At 42.3% G+C, this 19,343-nt stretch overlaps 1 protein-coding gene across 1 annotated transcript in view; it reads right to left on the bottom strand.

Annotated features, from left to right (window-relative positions):
• The window catches only part of KCNIP2 (potassium voltage-gated channel interacting protein 2), a 134,069-nt gene extending 117,041 nt beyond the window's left edge, over window positions 1-17,028 (bottom strand). The window contains exon 1 of the mRNA XM_063307039.1: window positions 16,956-17,028. Within this exon, the coding sequence (XP_063163109.1) occupies window positions 16,956-17,028 (73 nt within the window). The remainder of the gene's footprint in view (window positions 1-16,955) is intronic.
• Window positions 17,029-19,343: the final 2,315 nt, after the last annotated feature.

Below are 19,343 nucleotides of genomic sequence, written 5' to 3'. Positions count from 1 at the left end.
CTTCTGAGCACTCTAAATGCTTTACTTGTTTCCATAATGTTAATGTCAGCTTCTACTTTTTAAAATGGGGGCTGCTAGTTATCCCTGTATACAGAATGGGCAATCTGTAGCTTGTCAGTAGTTGTTGAGCTAAAATCTCATCAGCCCTGCTCAGCATAACCAATTATGAGAGATGATAGAAATCAACATTCATTAAGATCTGGATGCCACAGATTGCCCATTCTTGCACAGCATCCTTTACCTGCCTGGCATCCACAAGTTCTGTTGAACAAACTACCATAAGCTTGACCCAGCAGAATTTGCAGACTGGCTCAGCATGATGGAAGTTGTAGCTGAACACACCTAGAGAGCACCAGAGTGGGAAGCAATGCTCTATATAATGACTCACTAAAATTGTATACAGCACAGGCATATTAATTGATAAGATAATGAAGTCAACATCTAAATCTTAACCAAGTCATAAATATATATTCTCTGCCTATAGCCACGAAACTGAAAAAGTGAGGGGAAAAACATCCTGCCCAGACATGGTATCATCAATAAAAGACAGTGAAAGATAACTATGCTTTCAGAAACCATAGCATTTATACATGGCCTCTTCACCCTATGATAGATGCACAATATTGAGCACATTTTTTTTTCAGAAGGAGCTGAATTTTTGCTTTTGAGATACAGCTTACTTTTACCTTCACCACAAAATATATACATTTTATACTATCTTTTTCATAGTGCAGATTCTATCCTACATAAACATTGGAGGAGTACAGGAGGTTATTCATCAAGCAATTTTGCTTGCAAAGTGCCCCATGATCTTAATCTCCTAAGAATCCTGTAGTTGTTATTTCTGTTGTATATACATTGGAAGAGGCCATTTAGGGCATCATGTCCAATCCTGATCAGGACAGTAATCAAATTAAGACACTTTCAACAGGTAGCGGTATCTACTCAAACACATTCAACAAAGGGAAATTCATCACCAGCCTCAACAATTAATTTTGCCATCAAACCGCTCTTACAGTCAAGGATTTCTTTTGTAACGGCAAACTAGAATCTGCCTTCCTGTTACTTAAGATCATAATTCCATGTCTTGCTCTCTACACAATTGAAAATAGACCTTGAAATTCTTCTGTGTAGAGAATGAAGGTGCCTTTTAAATCCTAACCTGCTAAGCCATTTTCAGATATTGAAAATTACAGTTACAATCTCCCAGTGCCCAGGGACTTTTTCCCCCCCTCAAGATTAACAATACTCAGTTCCTATGGTCTGCCCTGGTAAGACCTAGTTTTTAGTCTGCTGATTATTCTGTCCTTCTTTGTAACTGTTCCAGTTTCTCTGAATCTTTCTCAAAATGTGGCACCTAGAACTGGACACAGGTACGCAAAGTGTGGTCTCATTAATGCAGAACATAGTGGAACTATGACTTCCCATGATGTGGAAACTAAATATTAATGCAGCCTAAAATCCATCCATCCATTCACATATGACTCCATATGGACTTTAGTGAATTACAAGAGTCGACATAAAATCAGGAGTCACAATACACAATACAAAATCCAGCCAACCTTGGCATCTCAATAAGCAATCAATATATTTAAAACCTTGTAATAATCAAAACATTGCACGTTAAAAATTCTGCAGAACAACTGTATTTTGACTGCCTTCCTAGACATCATAAGAGAGGGCACCATCCTTAATTGCATTTCCCATTTTTAGGAATGCAACACTGCTGACACATATTCAGCTTGTGATCAACCATAATTCCAAGATCCTTTTTTACCCCAGTTGACTGGAAAAACTGCTGCCTCAGCAGCCTAACTCTTGCTGTGCCTCTGGAATGAGGTCAGTCAAACTGCTGCCCTCACGTTCCTTGAAGGAGTGTTGGGGAGGAATCCTGCTGGAAGGAGAATATGTACCTTGAAAAAATTCTAACTTTTTCTATAGCTGTTAGAATGATGATGTTGATGATGTAACAATAACAATATCATTGCAGACCTAGCCAATGTTAAGCCTAATAATAATAATAATAATAATAATAATTTATTTAATATACTGTATTTGCTGCCCAACTCTCAGTGACTGGGTGGCTGCCCTTAAAACATTTTAAAAAACAAAGAACAATACAGAAAACATAACAGCACAAGACAAAGGGAGAACAATGGCAGAGAGGAACAGAAAGGAAGGAAGGGGCATCAATCATCCTCTCCAAAGGCCTGGGGGAAGAGCCAGGTCTTTAAGGCCCTTCGAAATCCCAGTGGGGTGGAAGCTGTTCATATTTTGAGGGGAACTTAATTCCAGAGGGCGGGTGCTGCTACAGAGAAAGTGCATTTCTGGGGTCCTGATAGGTGGCATTGTTTAATCAATGGAACCCGGAGCATGCCAACCTTGCCAGATCGACTGGTTGGGCAGATACTATGCGAGACAGGTGGTTCCTCAAGTAACCAGGCCCTACACCAGTGACCAGCACCTTGAATTGCATCCAGAAGCAAACTGGCAACCAGTGCAGCTCGCGAAGCAGAGATGTGACATGGCAATACTGAGGCATGCCCACCACTGCCTGCACCACTGCATTCTGGACCAGCTGAAGCCTCCAGGTGGTCTTCAAGGGCAGCCCTATGTAGAGCATATTACCATAGTCAAGCCATGAGGTGACCAGGGCATAAGTGACTGTCTGAAGGGCCTCCCAATCTAAGAAAGGGTATAATTTGCACAAAAGATTTAGCTGGGCAAAAGCCTTCCTGGCCACAGCTGCCACCTGCACATTGAGCAGGAGCTGTGAGTCCAGGAAGACCCCCAAATTGCACACCATCTTTGAATGGGGAAGTGCAACTCCATCCAAGGTCAAAGTTAGAATATCCCCAAAATTGGGCGGTCCAAATACCCACAGCCACTTGAACTTGGTAGGATCGAGTTGGAGACAGTTCTTTCCCATCCAAACCTGCACAGCCTCCAGGCACTGGGACAGAACCTCGATAGCCTCACTTGGACAGCCCACAGTTGAAAGATATAATACCAAACTCCAAACTGGTGGATGACCTCACCCAGGGGTTTCATATTGATGTTGAAAAGGAGGGGAGAGGGAATAGAACCCTCTGGCAACACACAAGTGGGGGACCTAAGGAATGATCTCTCCCCACCAACCAACACCGACTGAAACTGGCCCCAGAGAAAGGAAGAGAACCATCATAAACAAGGTGCCCCAATCCCCAAACCACAGAGCTGTCTCAGAAGAATACCATTGCTGATGGTATCAAAAGCCACTGAGACATCAAGGATGGATGCACCACCACCATCCTGGCTCCGCCACACATCATCAACAAGCATGACCAAAGCTGTGTCAGTACTAAATCCCAGCCTGAAACCTGACTGAAACAGGTCTAGACAATCCATTTCTTCCAGGGTTCTCCTCAGCTGCAGACTGACCATCTTCTCAACAACCTTCCCCAAGAAGGGAAGGTTGGAGACTGGTCGATAGTTATTGAAAACTGTTGGGTCCAAAGATGGACTCTTGCAGAAAGGGTGCTCCACTGCCTCTTTCAAGGCTGGAGGCATCATCCCGTTTGTCAAAGAGGCCAACACTACAGCATGGACCTAACTGCGGGTCATCTCTCTGGCTGCTTTCACAACCCAGGAGGGACCCAGATCCAGTAAACAGGTGGCTGAGCTGACAGCAGAGAAAGCCCTGTCCAATTCCTCAAGAGATCATTTAGAAGATGATTCTATGAGCTGTGCTTTGGAAATTTGCACCTCTTACTCCTAAGTAGGCATGATCACCAGGACAACAAACCTTTTCCCAAGACTCCCAACAGTCAGAATAGAAGCCATGGTCCTACCTGGTTTGTGCAAAAGTAGGTACCCCCAATTGGCTCAGGAATGTCTCAATCCAATGCTTGTCACTGAGGCTCTGCCCCCATAACTCAGTGGGGCTGAATCTAATCTACAGCAAGCTTGTTGAGTTGGTTTTCAACAACCTGAGCTGGCATGCTCAAGAGGCAGGCACTATGGGAGCCACCACTGGCACAGGTACCACTGTAGAATTGCTAGTGTGTGGCTATAATGACAGCGGATCCCTTACTTGAGTGGGAGCACAAATGGGAATATCAACCTTGTGGGTGGTATTCTACAAGCTCAATATTCTCCCTACTCCTCATCCCCCACTGCTACCCCAAAATTGGCTACCAGGCAAGACTCTGATTTCTTTGGCAGTGAAACCATGAATGATCATGGAGGCATAGAGCCCTGCAGCCAGATTGGAGGGGTGGTCCTGTAGTGGGCCAATTGGAGCACTGAGATGGAGGCTTTGCTGTGAAAACCTCAACAAATGGTAAGCAGCTCATCTCAGTGCTAGGGCAAGGATGTGTGTGAATGAGCCCTATAACTAATCTAGATACAATATACCTGTGCATTTGATTTATTTTTCTTAAATGAAAAACTTCACATTTGTTGCTGTTAAATTTTATTTTATCCCTTTCAGCCCATTTTGATTTTCCCCCTCTTTTCTAGGTTATGAGCTATCTCATCAGTTTGTGTCATTTGCAAATTTGGTAACATTCCTTCCACTTCTTCATCTACAGTAAGTCATTAATGAGTGCCAGGCCAGTGGCATCTCACTTGATATCTCACTCCAGTTTGATGACAAACTATTGATAAGCACTCTTTGACTATGACTTCCAAGCATCATTAATTGTGGATCCATCTAACAGAGATGCCATCCAGCCCACACTTAACAAGTTTGCTGATCAGCATGACAGGGGGTTCTTTTTCAAATGTTTTGCTGAAATCAAAATGTAAATTTAAATCTGTGAAGGAAATTATCCTTTCAAAAAATGAGATTACGAAAGGCAAGACTTGTTCTCAAAACCCTTTGCTGACTTCTAGTAATTGATGTAGTATATTTAAGATGCTTGCAGATTCATCCAGACCATGAGCAACTTCTTTTAGTACTGAAGGATGCAAGCCATCTAGCCCAGAGAACTGAACTCATGCCTAATTGCCTGGTAGAATGCATCTCCTCTTCCCAGAGAATGCTGAACCAAAATAGGATTTGTCTTGTCTTATTATTTCTTACCGTTTTGCCATTTTCACTGATCAGATGGTATGCTGTTTCTTTTCCCTTCATTTTGTATATGCACAATCCTGCTGTAACCTCTGCTCATTCTGAGTTTTAGTTTTTCCAACAGCTCCTCTATAAATCTGAACTATCCTATGCACCTTTTCTTGATGACCTGTCATTTTTTCACCACCTATATATGTGTCATTTTTTATTTTCAGATTTTTGCTGAGTTTTTTATGCATCCAGATTGTCCTTGTCTCCTCTCCCCCTTTGGAAATGTTTATCCTTCTACTCTTAGTATCCCCCCCCCCTTTTAAGGAACCCTATTAAAAATCCTACTGAGGCTTAACAGGTAAGAAAATGTGACTTAGAAAAAACTGTCACCTAGCCCTTTGTGGCTTTCCTGAATTTTTCCCACAACTTTCCAAGCTTACGTAATTACAGTAGAATAATCTCCCAGTTGAATTGCTACTACCCAGCCCAGGAAGGTGTAACTACATGAACTGACCATTCATATTATATGGCTATCCTGACTCCAGGGCCAGCTTCTTGCAGATGGACATTCTCTGCAATTGCTGATCAGTAATGGCAACAAGGTCTCCAATCTCAATATTAATAGTATCTCCAGTTTCCAGGATGTCACCAAATCTGTCCACAGTTGTTCCAGAGTCCAACAATCTTTGGAGCCCCTTTCAGCATTTTACTATATATACCAATTGTAAGAAGAGAAGAAACTATTGACCCAGTTGATTAATCACCAGCTTTTCAGGGTAGCAATCTGCCTTAAACCAAACCAAAATCACTTTGCTTAATGAAACCATTGCTGATAAAAAAAGAAAAGCAGGAAAGGTGGGGGGAGGGGTCGGATAAAATGCCGTTCATTAGAATAGACAAACCAATCTGCCTTTATGTTAATCTGACCCAAAGTTCCCCAGTGGATAATTTTCATTCTAATCATCTCATTTAATAATCTTTCAGAAATTATTTTCCAGAATTGTTGGTCCTCTTTAAGGGCTACATATATAGGAACAAGTCAACCGGAGCATAGATGAGAGAACATACCTCACAGCAAATCAAGAATTCTATATTTCTCCTTGCTGTTCACCCATGATATGCCTAGATTCTAATTCGAGTAAAAGGATTTTACCTGCCCAGCTTTTAAAATGAATATGGGTTTATCCAACTCAGCCTCTAACAAACACATCTGCAATTATGGATAGGTTTAGAGTTGCTCTTTCTCAAGACCTGCCATATTCTTGATACTGTATGTCAATATTTATGTATTTATTGATTATTAAATGTTTGCCCTCAACTTACTGTTTATGTAGCTATTTAAGATGGCTTTCAACAATAAAAATATAAAATATAATAATAAAGCCAGTCCAATTAAAATCAAAATCAAAATTAAATTAAGATGATTAAAATATCATTGAAATAACTAACAATTAAAAACTTAGCAATAGAGGTAGATATTTTGCCACTTTCCTAAATCCTGGAAGAAAAGAGGCCAAATGCACAGCATTCCATAGCCCAGGAGTTATACAAGAGACAGCCCTTTTCCTTGTACTAGAGCAGTGTTTCTCAACCTTGGCAGCTTTCAGATGTGTGGACCAACTCCCAGAATTCCCCAGCCAGCTATGTTGGCTGGGGAATTCTGGGAGTTGAAGTCCAGACATCTGAAAGCTGCCAAGGTTGAGAAACACTGCACTAGAGGCAAGCTTCTGGCAGCAGGGGCATTTTCAGAAGGGCCTCCTGTCTTGATCTAAGCAATTATACTAGACCATAGCATGAGAAGCAGCCTGTCAGATAGTTAGGCCCTAACATAGTTAGCTATGTAAATCTTCAAAAGTTAACACCAGCATGTTAAACTGACCCCAGTAGGCAACTGATAGCCAGTGCAGATGTTTCAATATGAGTACCATGTGATTCTTGTATCTTACATTAGTTACCAACCTGGTTGCTGTATTTTGTACCAACTACAATTTTCAGATACTTTTCAAGAGTTACTCTGCATAAAGCAGTTTGCAGAAGTCAAGACAGGTTGTAACCATGTTGTGTATAATCATTACTAATTTCAACCAGTTCAGGAACAGTCATGGTTGGCATGTTAGCCATAGTGGCAGAGACCCACTCCTTGACACAATTGCCACCTGCAAATCCAATGACAGCTGGAGCAAAAATTATCTAATGCTCCCTTACTCCCCTCTTTCTGGGAAACTGCAGTCCCATCCAAGAAAGGCCTCACTTTCCTTGAGTTCAGCTTTTTCATTACTGAAAGAGCATCTTCATTTTATTCTGCCTCATCCAGTTCATTGTTAAGATTAAGCAATGTTCAAGGGTAATGATGGCTTCCTTGGAGTTAAAAAGTAAATGTAGAGAAAGGAAGATGACCTTAACCAAAACATGCAAGCACTGTTGCCAGGACGATGAGGGGGAAAACATTGTTTATGTCCACAACAGATGATATTCAGAAGAGGTTCAGGCAGACACCTCCCTAATTTACTGAACCATAAGAAGGAGGAGAGGTACAACGCAATCAGACTTGCAAGTCTCTCTTGTTGTAGCCAATCTCAATAAAAGTAGTTTTAGCCTTCCTGTGGAGTTGATTTCTCAGTCTGGTCTACTTAATGGGGCTGACAGTAAGGAGCAGCAGAGTTGGATGTCATTAGCATATTGGTGGCACCCTACTCCAAAGCTCTGAAGGATCTCCTCCAACAGTTTCATGTGTAAGCCAAACAGCAAGGGGGAATAAGATAAATTCAAAGAGAAGTCCTCCAGCACTGACTTCTGGATGTATCCTGACAGGAAGGACTAGAACTTGCAAAACATCTTCACTAGATAGACCAAAAAGATACCATGGCAATATGAAAAATTGCTGAAAGGTCCAGGAGAACTTCCCACCTAGTTTCTGATATAGATTATTCAAGACAACCAAAACTATCTCAGTACTGTATCATGGATGAAATCTAATTGAAATGGGTCCAAATGCATCCAGAGCTGCACAGCTACCACTTTTTCAGTCACTGTATCCAAGAATGGAATATTTGAAATTTTATTTGTTTATTTATTTTCTATCCTGCCTTTATTATTTTTATAAATAACTCAAGGTGGTGAACATACCTAATACTCCTTCCTCCTCCTATTTTTCCCACAACAACAACCTGGCCTGTAATTACAGAGATTTATCAAGTAAGAGAAGGCTGTTCAGTAGAATCCTTAAAATGGCTTCCTCTAAGCATGTGGGAACACATATCACACTAAAGGAGGCATAGATCACCAGCTAAGCTTATTTAATCAGCCAAGAATAGCAAGGTCAAGCAAGCAGGTTGCAGACCTCATCTTTCCAGATACTCTGTACACTTCCTCAAGATCTACAAGCTGAAAAGAATCTCAATAAGAAGTTGCCAGAAAGTTACCTGCCAGTGACATACCCCAATAATTGAAGCCAAGTTGAGGCAATCTAATCAACTTTATCCACAAAGAATAAGTACTGCTCACAGTGAGCTTTTGATTGTATTAGACTCACTCCTCCAGCATCCTAGCCTATTGGGTGCAGATGCAATAGGGGGACCGATATAGGCCCTCTTTGATGAATCCGCTGCCATGGAGCAGGACTTCAGATGGACCTCAAAAAATTTCTGTATCACATTCTCAGATCCCTCACAAACTAAAGTGCTGCTTGAGCTCTATTAGAGCACAGAGAGTGCTTAGGACCAATAATGTTAATTATCCAGGCCACCTCCATGTTCAGATCAACAGGCCTTCATCAGTATTGTCAACAGCCAAAACAGGAAATTTTCCAAGCACACTTGAGAAATTATCTAGAAATATCAAGAACCTGCATTACATTATTTTAATTGGTCTTCCAGCTTTGCAGAGGTTTATGATAACTACCAGTCTGAAACGCATCAGAAAGTGATCTGTCCAAGACAATAGAGTTACAGAAACCTTCTCCACTTTCAGTCTACTAGCTCTACCTGCACAGAAAACCAGATGCAGTGTATGCCTTGCTGCACATGAGCATGAAATCCTGAGCCACTCCTGACTGGAAAATTCAGCATGGACAGTGCAGTTCCCAAGACAAGAAGTCCAAAGACAGAGATGATCTCAGCTAGCCCAGGAAGATAGAGTATTATACAATAGAGTAGACAGTACTTTAACCCCATATGGTGAAAGTCTCTTTGGTTTTGGTCAGACTTGACAAAGCGATATTTCAAGGAAAAAGTCTCTTTTAAGTTATTAGGAAACTAAAAGCAATTATAAAGCATTCATAGAAGAAGTAATATACCTGACTGTGTAAATGGGGGTAGGGGCATGAGGCCATGAAGTCCAAGTGTTACTTGACTACACTCCTGATGTTGATAGAAGAAACCCCTGCACCAAAGCATGTGTATTGGCCCCGATGGAGTGGGTTCTGGCTAATGAAAGACAGGAGACCTCATCTCTGAATTTCAAGAGAGACCTTTTAGGGATAGGTGTAGGAGAGAGAGGTTGTGTCCTCAATCCCAGAGGAGAAGAACTTTGAATTTCGCAAACAAGGAGGCCTTTGAAGTAATTAATTATCTCTCAGCTACATGTTAAAGAGCATGCCCAATTCCTGGTGTAGTAGACCACCAAAGAGGTTTGTATCCTATAATATGACCCAAATCCAGATTAAAATGAGTTTAGATATCCCACTTCATCTGAAAAGCCTGGAACTGAGGCACTGTTGCACACTCTAGCACCTAACCCAAGATAGCTTCTTAAGATTGAGCAGATGATACTCAACAGTATAACATGTAGCAAGGTTAGGTAGAAATAAGATTTCTTTTGGAAAAATTCTGTACCACTGGGTTGCCATGTGCAACTCTGCCATATTTGTTAAGCTGACTCACTGCTCTCTCTTCTACTAAAGATACCCTTTTCTATTACCATTGTTTAAAGCTCTTTTATCCTGGGCGGCAGCACTCTGGCTTCCAACACAAAACAAGGCCCAGCTGTACTGCTGAGTCTATGCCATTTGGCTGCCAAAACACCTTCTTGTCCTATGTAATATCTTAGTCCTGATACCAAAATCAGTGTTCTTACAGTCTATCAAGCATCCTGGTATTCCTGCAATAACAACTGATACAAAGCAGTATGAAAATTTCATCCCTTCAGACAGATAACAGGGACAGGAAAAACAGCTGATTCTGCTAATTTTGAATTTCCTCAGAATTGCTCATTAATTATGACAGGTGTAAATGTATTGATTTGCATAATCAGCAATGCTTTATAACTCTCCTCCCTAATCTCCAGATGAAGGAGACTGTGGCAACCATTTTGTTCAAATTTTGGCCATGTTGGCTGGAACTTCTGGGAGTCAAGGACCAATACTTCAAGATGTCAAGCTGTGGAAAGCTTAAATTAGACAACTTCTATCTTTTTGTTCTGTTTTCCAGAATTTGCACAAAACTATCTCCCCAATATGAGTAAGATAGCACAGGCTGCCATCACACCTCATATCAAATTGGTTGTTGGGCCAATATTTTCCCATTTATTCTTTTGTCTCTCCAAACTGAGAGGCCCTGATTAAGATGCCCTGTTCAATTTTTGCCCAACTCGAACAGGCTGAACATTGCAAAGCAGAAACAGAAAATAGAAAATATTTCCCTCCCCTATGTCTTGAATAACTCAAATGTTTTACAGCGCAAAACAGCCTTCAGTACTCAACTGCACACATACATCTGCCCACTAGAAAAATGAACATCTCATTTGGAATTGAAGCCAATTCAGTTTTAGTGAAATTACGAAGAGATTGAGCAACAAGAGAGTTTCCAAGCCAGGAAAGCAAAAAAGACCATAGCCTCAGAAATGGACAAAACATACAGAAAGGAGGCAGCAGGCACAGAGTAGTACTATATATTTATATCTGCATAGTGCAAAGTTTAATTCACAAGATGCAGCATCCCCACTTACAGCAAACTGTTTGGCACTTGAAATCCCAAAGCAAGCAAAATAATGAGGAGTGAGATCACTTCATGGTCCTGTCAGCCTCAAGGAATTACCCAGAGATCACCTCCATCATTAAGCAAGTGGGGGAAAGCTACCTGCATGTGAGAACCATTATCCTCACAGACTTCAAGGGGTGAAACCAGCTAACTCATGGTGAGAATGGACAAGATTTTACCAGAGACCAAAGCCTCAGGGTATTGAAAAGTTAAAATCCAGCAGAAAAATCTAGAGCAAAGAACATTGGCCAATAAGGCAAGGAACTAATTTTGTATAGGGGTGTGTGAAGGCAGGGATATGGAAAGAGAGATTCTTACACACACACACACTGACAGAGGAAGAGGAAGAGGGACTGCCTTCGTACATATAAAAGTCATCATAGAACCAGAAACACTTCATACCACCCTGCTTTCTAAATACACACACACACAATCTATATCTAATATGATTAACCCATGCATACAGTGATCAGATCTCTTCTATTTAGGCCACAGAAAGGGAGGTGACCCTTCAAAATATGCCACTTTAGATAAGGGGCAAGTAGGTAGAAGGCCTGGTTCTTGCTACTGCTGCCTGGTAGCCATACTATATATGAAATACCGTAATTTTAATTTCCTCCTCCTAGGCAGACAAACAGTTGAAGGAGGTCATCACACCTCCATTTCTTTTTTTGCACAGTGACAGGACCAAACTCCATGCTTGGCCTTACATGTGAACAGCATGTAATGGTGTGTGGGAATGATCTCGGGAGACAGGAGGGAGAGCTGCAGACTGGACAGCCAATGTGTAAAAAATATCTCAGCCACAGAAGGAGAGGGGGCATGGGAAGCATTTCAGAAGGGACCCTCCCTAGTTTTTCAGAGAGTAAAAGGAAAGGAGGGGAGAAATGCTCATAGTCTTGCAGGAATCTGTTAATGTAACCTTACAATAAAGATAGAGCTAGTACTCCTGCTTATGCTTCTTGTCTGGACTACTTTGCAGGGCTAACAGACTTTGGACCACAGTTCTGCTGTGAGGAGATTCAGGACAGGTCTACTTTGTTATGATATACTACATAAGCCTGTGCAGCATTCCCAGTGAATTGTTTGAAAGAAGCAACATGACTTACTATAGCTCTTTACCTGTCACAGTAAGGGACTGAAGTAAATGTAGGCCTTGACAGGGTCCCAAGTGCAGTGTAGGCTGTTTCTATAGTGATCATTCACCCACTGCCAAATGCAGCTGTCTTTGGGTTGATTGCACCAGCTGTTCAGCAGCAACTACAATGACAAAGAAGTTGCAAGGCAAGTGGCTGAACACTCTGGGGAAATCAAGGCACAGTGGTGGTGAAGTGGCTACCAAAGTAGAGATGTGTGCACCTAGAATTTGGAGACCAGCTTTTTCCTTTCCCATGTGTAGCTGAGATTGTTTAAAGGCCAGGAGGGATCAGGACCTAAGAATTAGTGTCTAATCTACAGGTCATATTTTAGCTTCCTTCACAGTTAACCTCTATACCATGCAGCTGAAGAGAAAGGCTGCATCTGGTGTCATATTATTTGTCTGCTACAGGTTTAGACCCCACTGGGGCAGGGTTAAAATGGGGACAGTCAATCATTTTCATGAGGTTTGAAGACAGTATGATTCAGTCGTTGCTGCCCGTAGTGTTCTATTTATTGCTTCACTATTATTTCGGATAGAAGAGGCTCTACTGGTGCTTATAGTGCTTTGAAAGCCTTAAGAAAAACAAGGTCCCCTGGGACTGTGGAAAGAAAAAAGAAATAAGAAACACTAGCACTACTGTAATACCTTCAAGTTAGAAAACAAAAATGTACCGCTTTCCAATGTTACTGATGGGTAACATTCAATTAAATCAGTGTAATAACTATATAGCTATAATTAAAGTCTTGGGTCAGATTTGTACTGCATTAATGCTTATAGATTCTTCCTCATGCATGCAGCAACAACTTGGAGCATTTGGGTTGCTTACAGGACCAATTTGAGAGCTCGTGGATTTTCAGGTGGCACTACTGAAAGGCTATTCATATAAACAAACTGCAGAGCCATTTCTGCAGATACTTATCATGCAGCTTTAGCACACTGCAGGGTCCCTCTTCCCTTAAAAATGTACCATGACCCTATGATGGGTTAAAAAATAGCCAAATATTAATTACAAGTGGTTGCACAAAGCAAAATACTCTGCAGAGTTGTTTTCAAGGTATATTCAGTCTGTTTTTACAATAGCTGCGAGTAACTATGAATGAATGCAACAATCTGTACCTATTTTGTAGCTTATTTTAAGATATGGTAACAAGGTAAGATGTTATTACTAATATTCTCTTGAAAAAAGCAGATTTTTTGGCCAGATGTAATGCTAAAAGTGAACTGAATTTTCTATTGGCATTATTGTAATGCCATATTTAGGTTCTAAGCATGGTGAGGAATGTGAGCACAATCATTTTCCTGACCACTAGACTGTCTTTCAGGGATTCTTAAGGCCAATGCCAAGGGGTTGACAGCTAGGGCTAAGAATCACTTCCAAAATCATGTGCTTCAGGGCGGACTACATAAAAAGAAACAAAGGATTTTCTGTGCTTGCATACTCCGCATCAATTCACACAGCCATCCTTAAGATTCTAATAAACTTGGATTAACTTTTTATTTCAGACCTGTTAGTTAAGGCTTCTTACATAGGAAATGAGCATCAAACCTCTCTGCTTCCTTGGAAAACCTTTACAAAGGGGAATTTACAAATGAGGCTTGGTCAAGCCCCAATTTAGACTTATATATTGATTCAGACTTGACTGGTGAAGAAAACAGCTTTCCTGTTTGCACACATCACTTTATTCCATGACATTGACAAAGATGTCTGACAAAACAAAAAGGTATGCCAGCATAACAAAACTGAGTAAACTGCTGAAGTTAGGTATTTGTTCCCAGAAGATTGTTTTTTTAAAGAGGACAGTCACTGAAGAAGATGTATGATATGAGTTATTCCAGCACTTCTTTATTTTACATTACAGCAAAGTATAAGAATGATAGGATTAGAAAAGAAAATATCTGGAATTAAAACTGAAGTCAAAACGTTAACAGTTTGAAACATCACAGATAGGCATCACTTTATTATCCCAAAGTAAAGTGGACTTAGTTTATTATGAAGAAAGAAATAGAAAGTGAAAAATCCAGATTAATGTCAACCAGCAGGCTGAGTGAACTAATAGCTGTGAAGGTGGTAGGTATTTTGTTTTCTTAAACTTAAGGTGGACAGTGTGCTCAAGAAGAGATTAATCCTAGGAAGAAATGAAAAACTTAGACAAGATCTTGAAGACTAAGGATAATTCAATGAGAACAAAATTAGAAGAGTTAAAGCAACAATATTTCCAGTTGTAATGTACATCTCTGAAAACTAGACACTGAGAAATGGAAAGAGAAAGAAGATGGGTATTTCAAATTATGGATTTTGAGAAGGTTACTAGGGGTATCACAGACTGAAAGAAGGACCAATAAATCTGATCTGGATCAAATAAAGGCTCACTGATTCCTTGAGACAAAAATAAGCAAAAGAACACATTTTGGCATATGATGCAAGTGGACAGTGAATTAGAAAAATAAGTCTTAGATAAGATTGAAGGAAGTAGAAGAAGAGGAAGATGATCTATAAATTAGATGGATGGGTTTAAAGATGGAGATTCCAGAAATGGATGCTCTGGAACAGATGGTGCCCTATCTCCTGGGGTTCTGAAAAGCCCTTAAAACCTGGCTTTGGTCTCAGTCCTAGGGTTAATGTATTGGGGCGGGGGGGGGGCTGTCATATTTTGTTTTAATGGTTGTTTTTAGTCTGAGCTGTCCAATTTCATTTTATGTTTTTGTTTTAATTTAGTATTATAGTTTGAAAGCCACCTAGAATCCACTGGAGGCTATATTAAATCTAACAACAACAACAACAACAATGAAATTACTAGAATGTCCTTAGAAGATCTGCAAGCTATGGCAATAATAATAATCAAGCCTAACTTGATAGCACCCAGTTAACTATTTTGGTGCTATTATGATGGGACACAGGAGCACATGAATTTTAGAACATTATCAGTTTAGTGTTTTCAGCTGTGATCCAAACTTTTGCACATATAAGAGGCTGGACTTGGATGCTTGGAACAAATAACCATTTTCAATACTATCAATAGGAGAGAAATATTCACAGAATTTTCTTTACAGCTCAGGAAATATTTGCTATAGTTCAAGTAACAGCAAAACATGAAATAGTAAATGCATGTGGTCTTCAGAAGCCATGATTTAGGTTTTCCAGAGTAAGTATTCCGTTGCATTCCATGGTCTCTCATTAAGTCTCTGGACCAGCTACCTCTTTTTCCACCCACCACATGCACAAGAGCTATGCCTAAGAAGCTACAGTGAAGATGAATGCAGATGATTCAAGGGTTCTTGAATCAGAGCAAAAGTGACATATATTCTTTGCAGCAGTTATGTAAACTTGAAGTTTAGTTCCAAGAAAGAATTTGTCCAGCTGAAAATGGAAATGAAGAGATGACCAGAATATAACATGTAGGCATACATTATATGTATGCTGCATAACTGAGTGTCCAATATTTCATTAGACAGTGAGCTTATTCTTACGTTATTTTTTCTAGTTGCCCCATAAATATATGTGTTATACAAGAACTGTGATCAGTAGTTCTCTTTAATAATCTTATCATTTCTTTGTTGCTTATAGTTTATAACTTTATCTTAAAAGTAAAATTACATGAAAAAGTGAAAAGAAAGACAGAGGGGTAGTGAATCTATGGTATAAAAAACAACCAGGGGTTAATGGCTTTCTCTCTGTTGATTGTGTGGAATGGAGAGTTGAAAAACACAAGAATTCTTGACTTTAATTCTGCCTCGGTTTCCTTCAGATAAAAAGGGTACAAGGAGATCTGAAGACCGATTAGGATACTGTGAAATCACAGCTCCTACCTGGGTAGCAAAGCATTAATGACACATGATCAAGAGGTTCCACAACTAAAGGTCCCAATTGAGAGGAACCCAACCTTATTTTTAACTTCATTTTGATTTTAAATCATATTGATGTGTTGAAGTCACTTGAGAGACAAGAGAATTGTGTGGGCTTTGAATTCCTACTAAGCTCAAAATATCTCTGTGGCTGAAGAGCCAATTTTGCAGGGATCAAATCGCTTGAATGACGCTCAGGGGCAACAGCAGTTTTGACAAACTCCAGCACCACGGACAGTACCAGACCTCTGGAGGGATTTGCTAGTTCCTGGTAAAGAGTGAAGGCACCTTGCCTACTAGCCCTCTGTGTAGGTATGGGATCCAAGCTTTCTGTAGTCGGCTAAGATGGAACGGAGGCAGCAGAAAGACTTACATAAATTCCTTCTGATTTGAATTTTTCTATTGAGGACCCCCTTGCCCATCTCAAGGGGATCTCATCCAACTTCTACCTTGTCTTAGACACAGGAGTAAGTTCATTTAGATCTCCTTAGCGTCTTGGGAAAAGGCATCGCAGCCAACATTAGTTCCAGACCTGGACCATTTTAAGGAGCCAAGCAAAGAGAAGGCTCTGTCCTCCAGCCTCTAAATCCATTCAGTCAGGCACACATACAAACATAAACCTTCACCTACTTCGAGATGTCAAGGGACAAAATCCAACCCAACCCCCTCCCCGCCGCACCATCACTTTGTGCAATGCAAGTTTTGTGCGGATATGGAGTAAGGAACCCCCTCCCTAGATCATGACAAGGATGCATGGAGGGAAACCCCACCTTTGGCAGGTGGTGGTGGGTCGGTAGTAGTTACAATGTGGGACCTCTCTCACACTCCACGCAGTTTGCTCTTAAAGGGATGCTGCATCTTCCTAGCCCTCCCCCTCCCTGCTCAATACCCCCCCCCCAAGCCAAGGCGGCAGCTCTCAGCAGAATGGGCTGCCAGCTTGGGGGGAACTCACCCGTTAGTTGATCATAGGAACCATCGAGGTCCCGGGAATCGGAGAGGCTCTCCTTCCTGCTCTTGCCGCGCATCTTGCGGAGCGGAGACGCCCCGGCGAGCCGGGACGGGACAGGACCTGGCTGCACACCTCTTTTCGCCTACAGCTTCTCCTCCTTGCCAGGTGGGGCGCCCGGGGCGCCCGGCTCTGATGCCTCCCTCCCCCTCTTCAGATCCTCCTGGCGGGGGCGCAGAACCGGGCAGGGGCAGCCGGCGTCCAGTTCCCCGGCAACAGAAGAAGCGCAAGCACCTCCTTTCCCAGCCTCCGAGCTGCTCCTCAGCCTAGCCCGCCAGCTTCTGGGCACCGCCGCTTGTTTTCTTCTTCCGTTCACACGGGCGGGCTTCCCGTCTGCCCGCTTGTAGCCGGGGCTAAAGGAGAAGAGCAAGACTCCGTGCCCGGGCTTTGTGTTCTTCTCCTTGGGGCTGCCTTGAGCTCCCTCCTCCACCGCCCCACGCCAGAAGGACGCCGTTTACTCCAGAGCGCCCACCCTGGGCAGAGGATGAAGCCCTCCCTTGCACTCGACCCAGGGGCAAGATGGGCTCCAGCAGGAAAAGAGGGTTTCCCTCAGACACGTGTCTTCATGGGCTGGGAGACACGTGCATCTGTACACAAACATGCACGCCGGCGTCGTTGGGAAACTAGCACACGAATAGACGTCCTCCCACACTTCTGGCGGAGCCAGAGACCCCCGCAGGCAGGAGCCACCCCAGCGCTACCCACTGGGCCTCGCGCGGAGATCCGTGAGTACAAGAGACGGCGCGTGCAAAGAGGGGGCGCTCCACCCACGGCTGAGGAAATCGCGCCAACGAGTGCACGCGCTTGCTTACACACCCTCTCGCCTTCGCTCGCTCGCTTCTGAAAGGGTCCGTGCCGGCGAGTTTCGGGTGCCGGCCACACTGACGCCCTCCTCCAAACCTTACTCTACCGTCCAGAAGAGCAGGCGGTGTTTTTTTCCCCTGCTCTGCCCTGAACCAGTTCTTGGGAGAGGCTGCTTGTCATTTTGTTAAACTTCTAGAGCATCTGTGTCATTACCCTGGCTATAATGGAGATACTCTGATGGAAACACTTCATCTGTTGAATTTCTGTCTCTTGCATCTGCTAAAGACACAGGAGGCCTGTCAAGAAAAAAAGGCAAGTCCCTGGTCCAACTGAGAGGTGGGTGTGTTGCTGGCAAGTCCCTGGTCCAACTGAGAGGTGGGGGGAGGACTGTTGCTGTACTGGGAGAGGATATACTCACTGGCACAGCCAGAAGGCAGGCAGAATTGGCCTGTGGCTACTACAGGGGTCATAGAGGTTTTCCCATGTCCAACTGCAAAGGATGGTAAATCTCAGAATCAGAACCTCAGAAAACAAACAAAACTGGCTGGGAGTTAGTTGTGGTCCAGTGTATCTGAAGGGCAACTGAACTGAGGGAGCTTCTTCTCAAGATGGATATCAGATGCCAGAGACCCAACCTCTAGAATGTATTTTGTCCCTATTGTACACATGAGCTGGTTCACTGCCTGCTCTGGCTTCATGCCCATTACTCCTATGAGGAATAACTGGCAGACCGTTATCCTCTGCAGCGTTCTTACAGGAAGAGCGTATGTTTGGATTGGGTCACTACAAGAAGTATTCCAAAGGCCCATGAACAGCATGTTGACTCCCCACCCCTTTCATAATTAGAAAAGGAAGTGGAAGTGACCATAGAACCAATCTCACTTTGTCTTCTTTGTCATTCGTTCTGGCAATTTTACTTTCTTTAAATTACCTAAATATGGCCTGAAAATGCAGCCCAAACATCTTAATTTCCCTCAATTCAGATTATCAATCTCAGTGAGTAAATATACATTCCCTGGTCTTTGCTGTTCCGTTTAAATGCCAGCACATTGATTACACAGCACTAAGCCACTATGTGAGGTTATGGTGGGTAAAACTGCTGAGATGTTCCTTCCTAGTAGTAGCAAACCAACAAGAGGATGATAGACATGGTGGAAAGCCACAACTCTGTGGCTGAATAAGTGCCAGTAGCAGTATATGCCCTGGCCAAACTCCAGTGCTTTTGCATTGACCTTCCTTTGCTCCAACCATGCTTTCATTAAGATCATATTTAGCATTGGTGAAGCCAGCTCAGGTTGACATGGGCTGCCTTTAACAATAGGTTCTTCTCTCTGTACAGGTAGTCCTTGTTTAGCCACTGCCTCATTTAGTGATTGTTCATAGTTACAATGAGGATGAAAAAGTAACTTTGTGAGCAATCCTCGCATTTACAACCCTCGCGGGTTTGTAAAGCTGAGGAAAGCTGAAGATCATAAGCACAGTCGCAGTTTCACTTAGCAACTGCTTCACTTAACAATGAAGTTGCCAGTC

This window comes from Candoia aspera, chromosome 6, assembly GCF_035149785.1.
Source record: "Candoia aspera isolate rCanAsp1 chromosome 6, rCanAsp1.hap2, whole genome shotgun sequence".
In the NCBI taxonomy this organism is placed as follows: domain Eukaryota; kingdom Metazoa; phylum Chordata; class Lepidosauria; order Squamata; family Boidae; genus Candoia; species Candoia aspera.
Note: the sequence above shows the minus strand (reverse complement) of the source record. Positions and strands in the feature narration are given on the sequence as shown.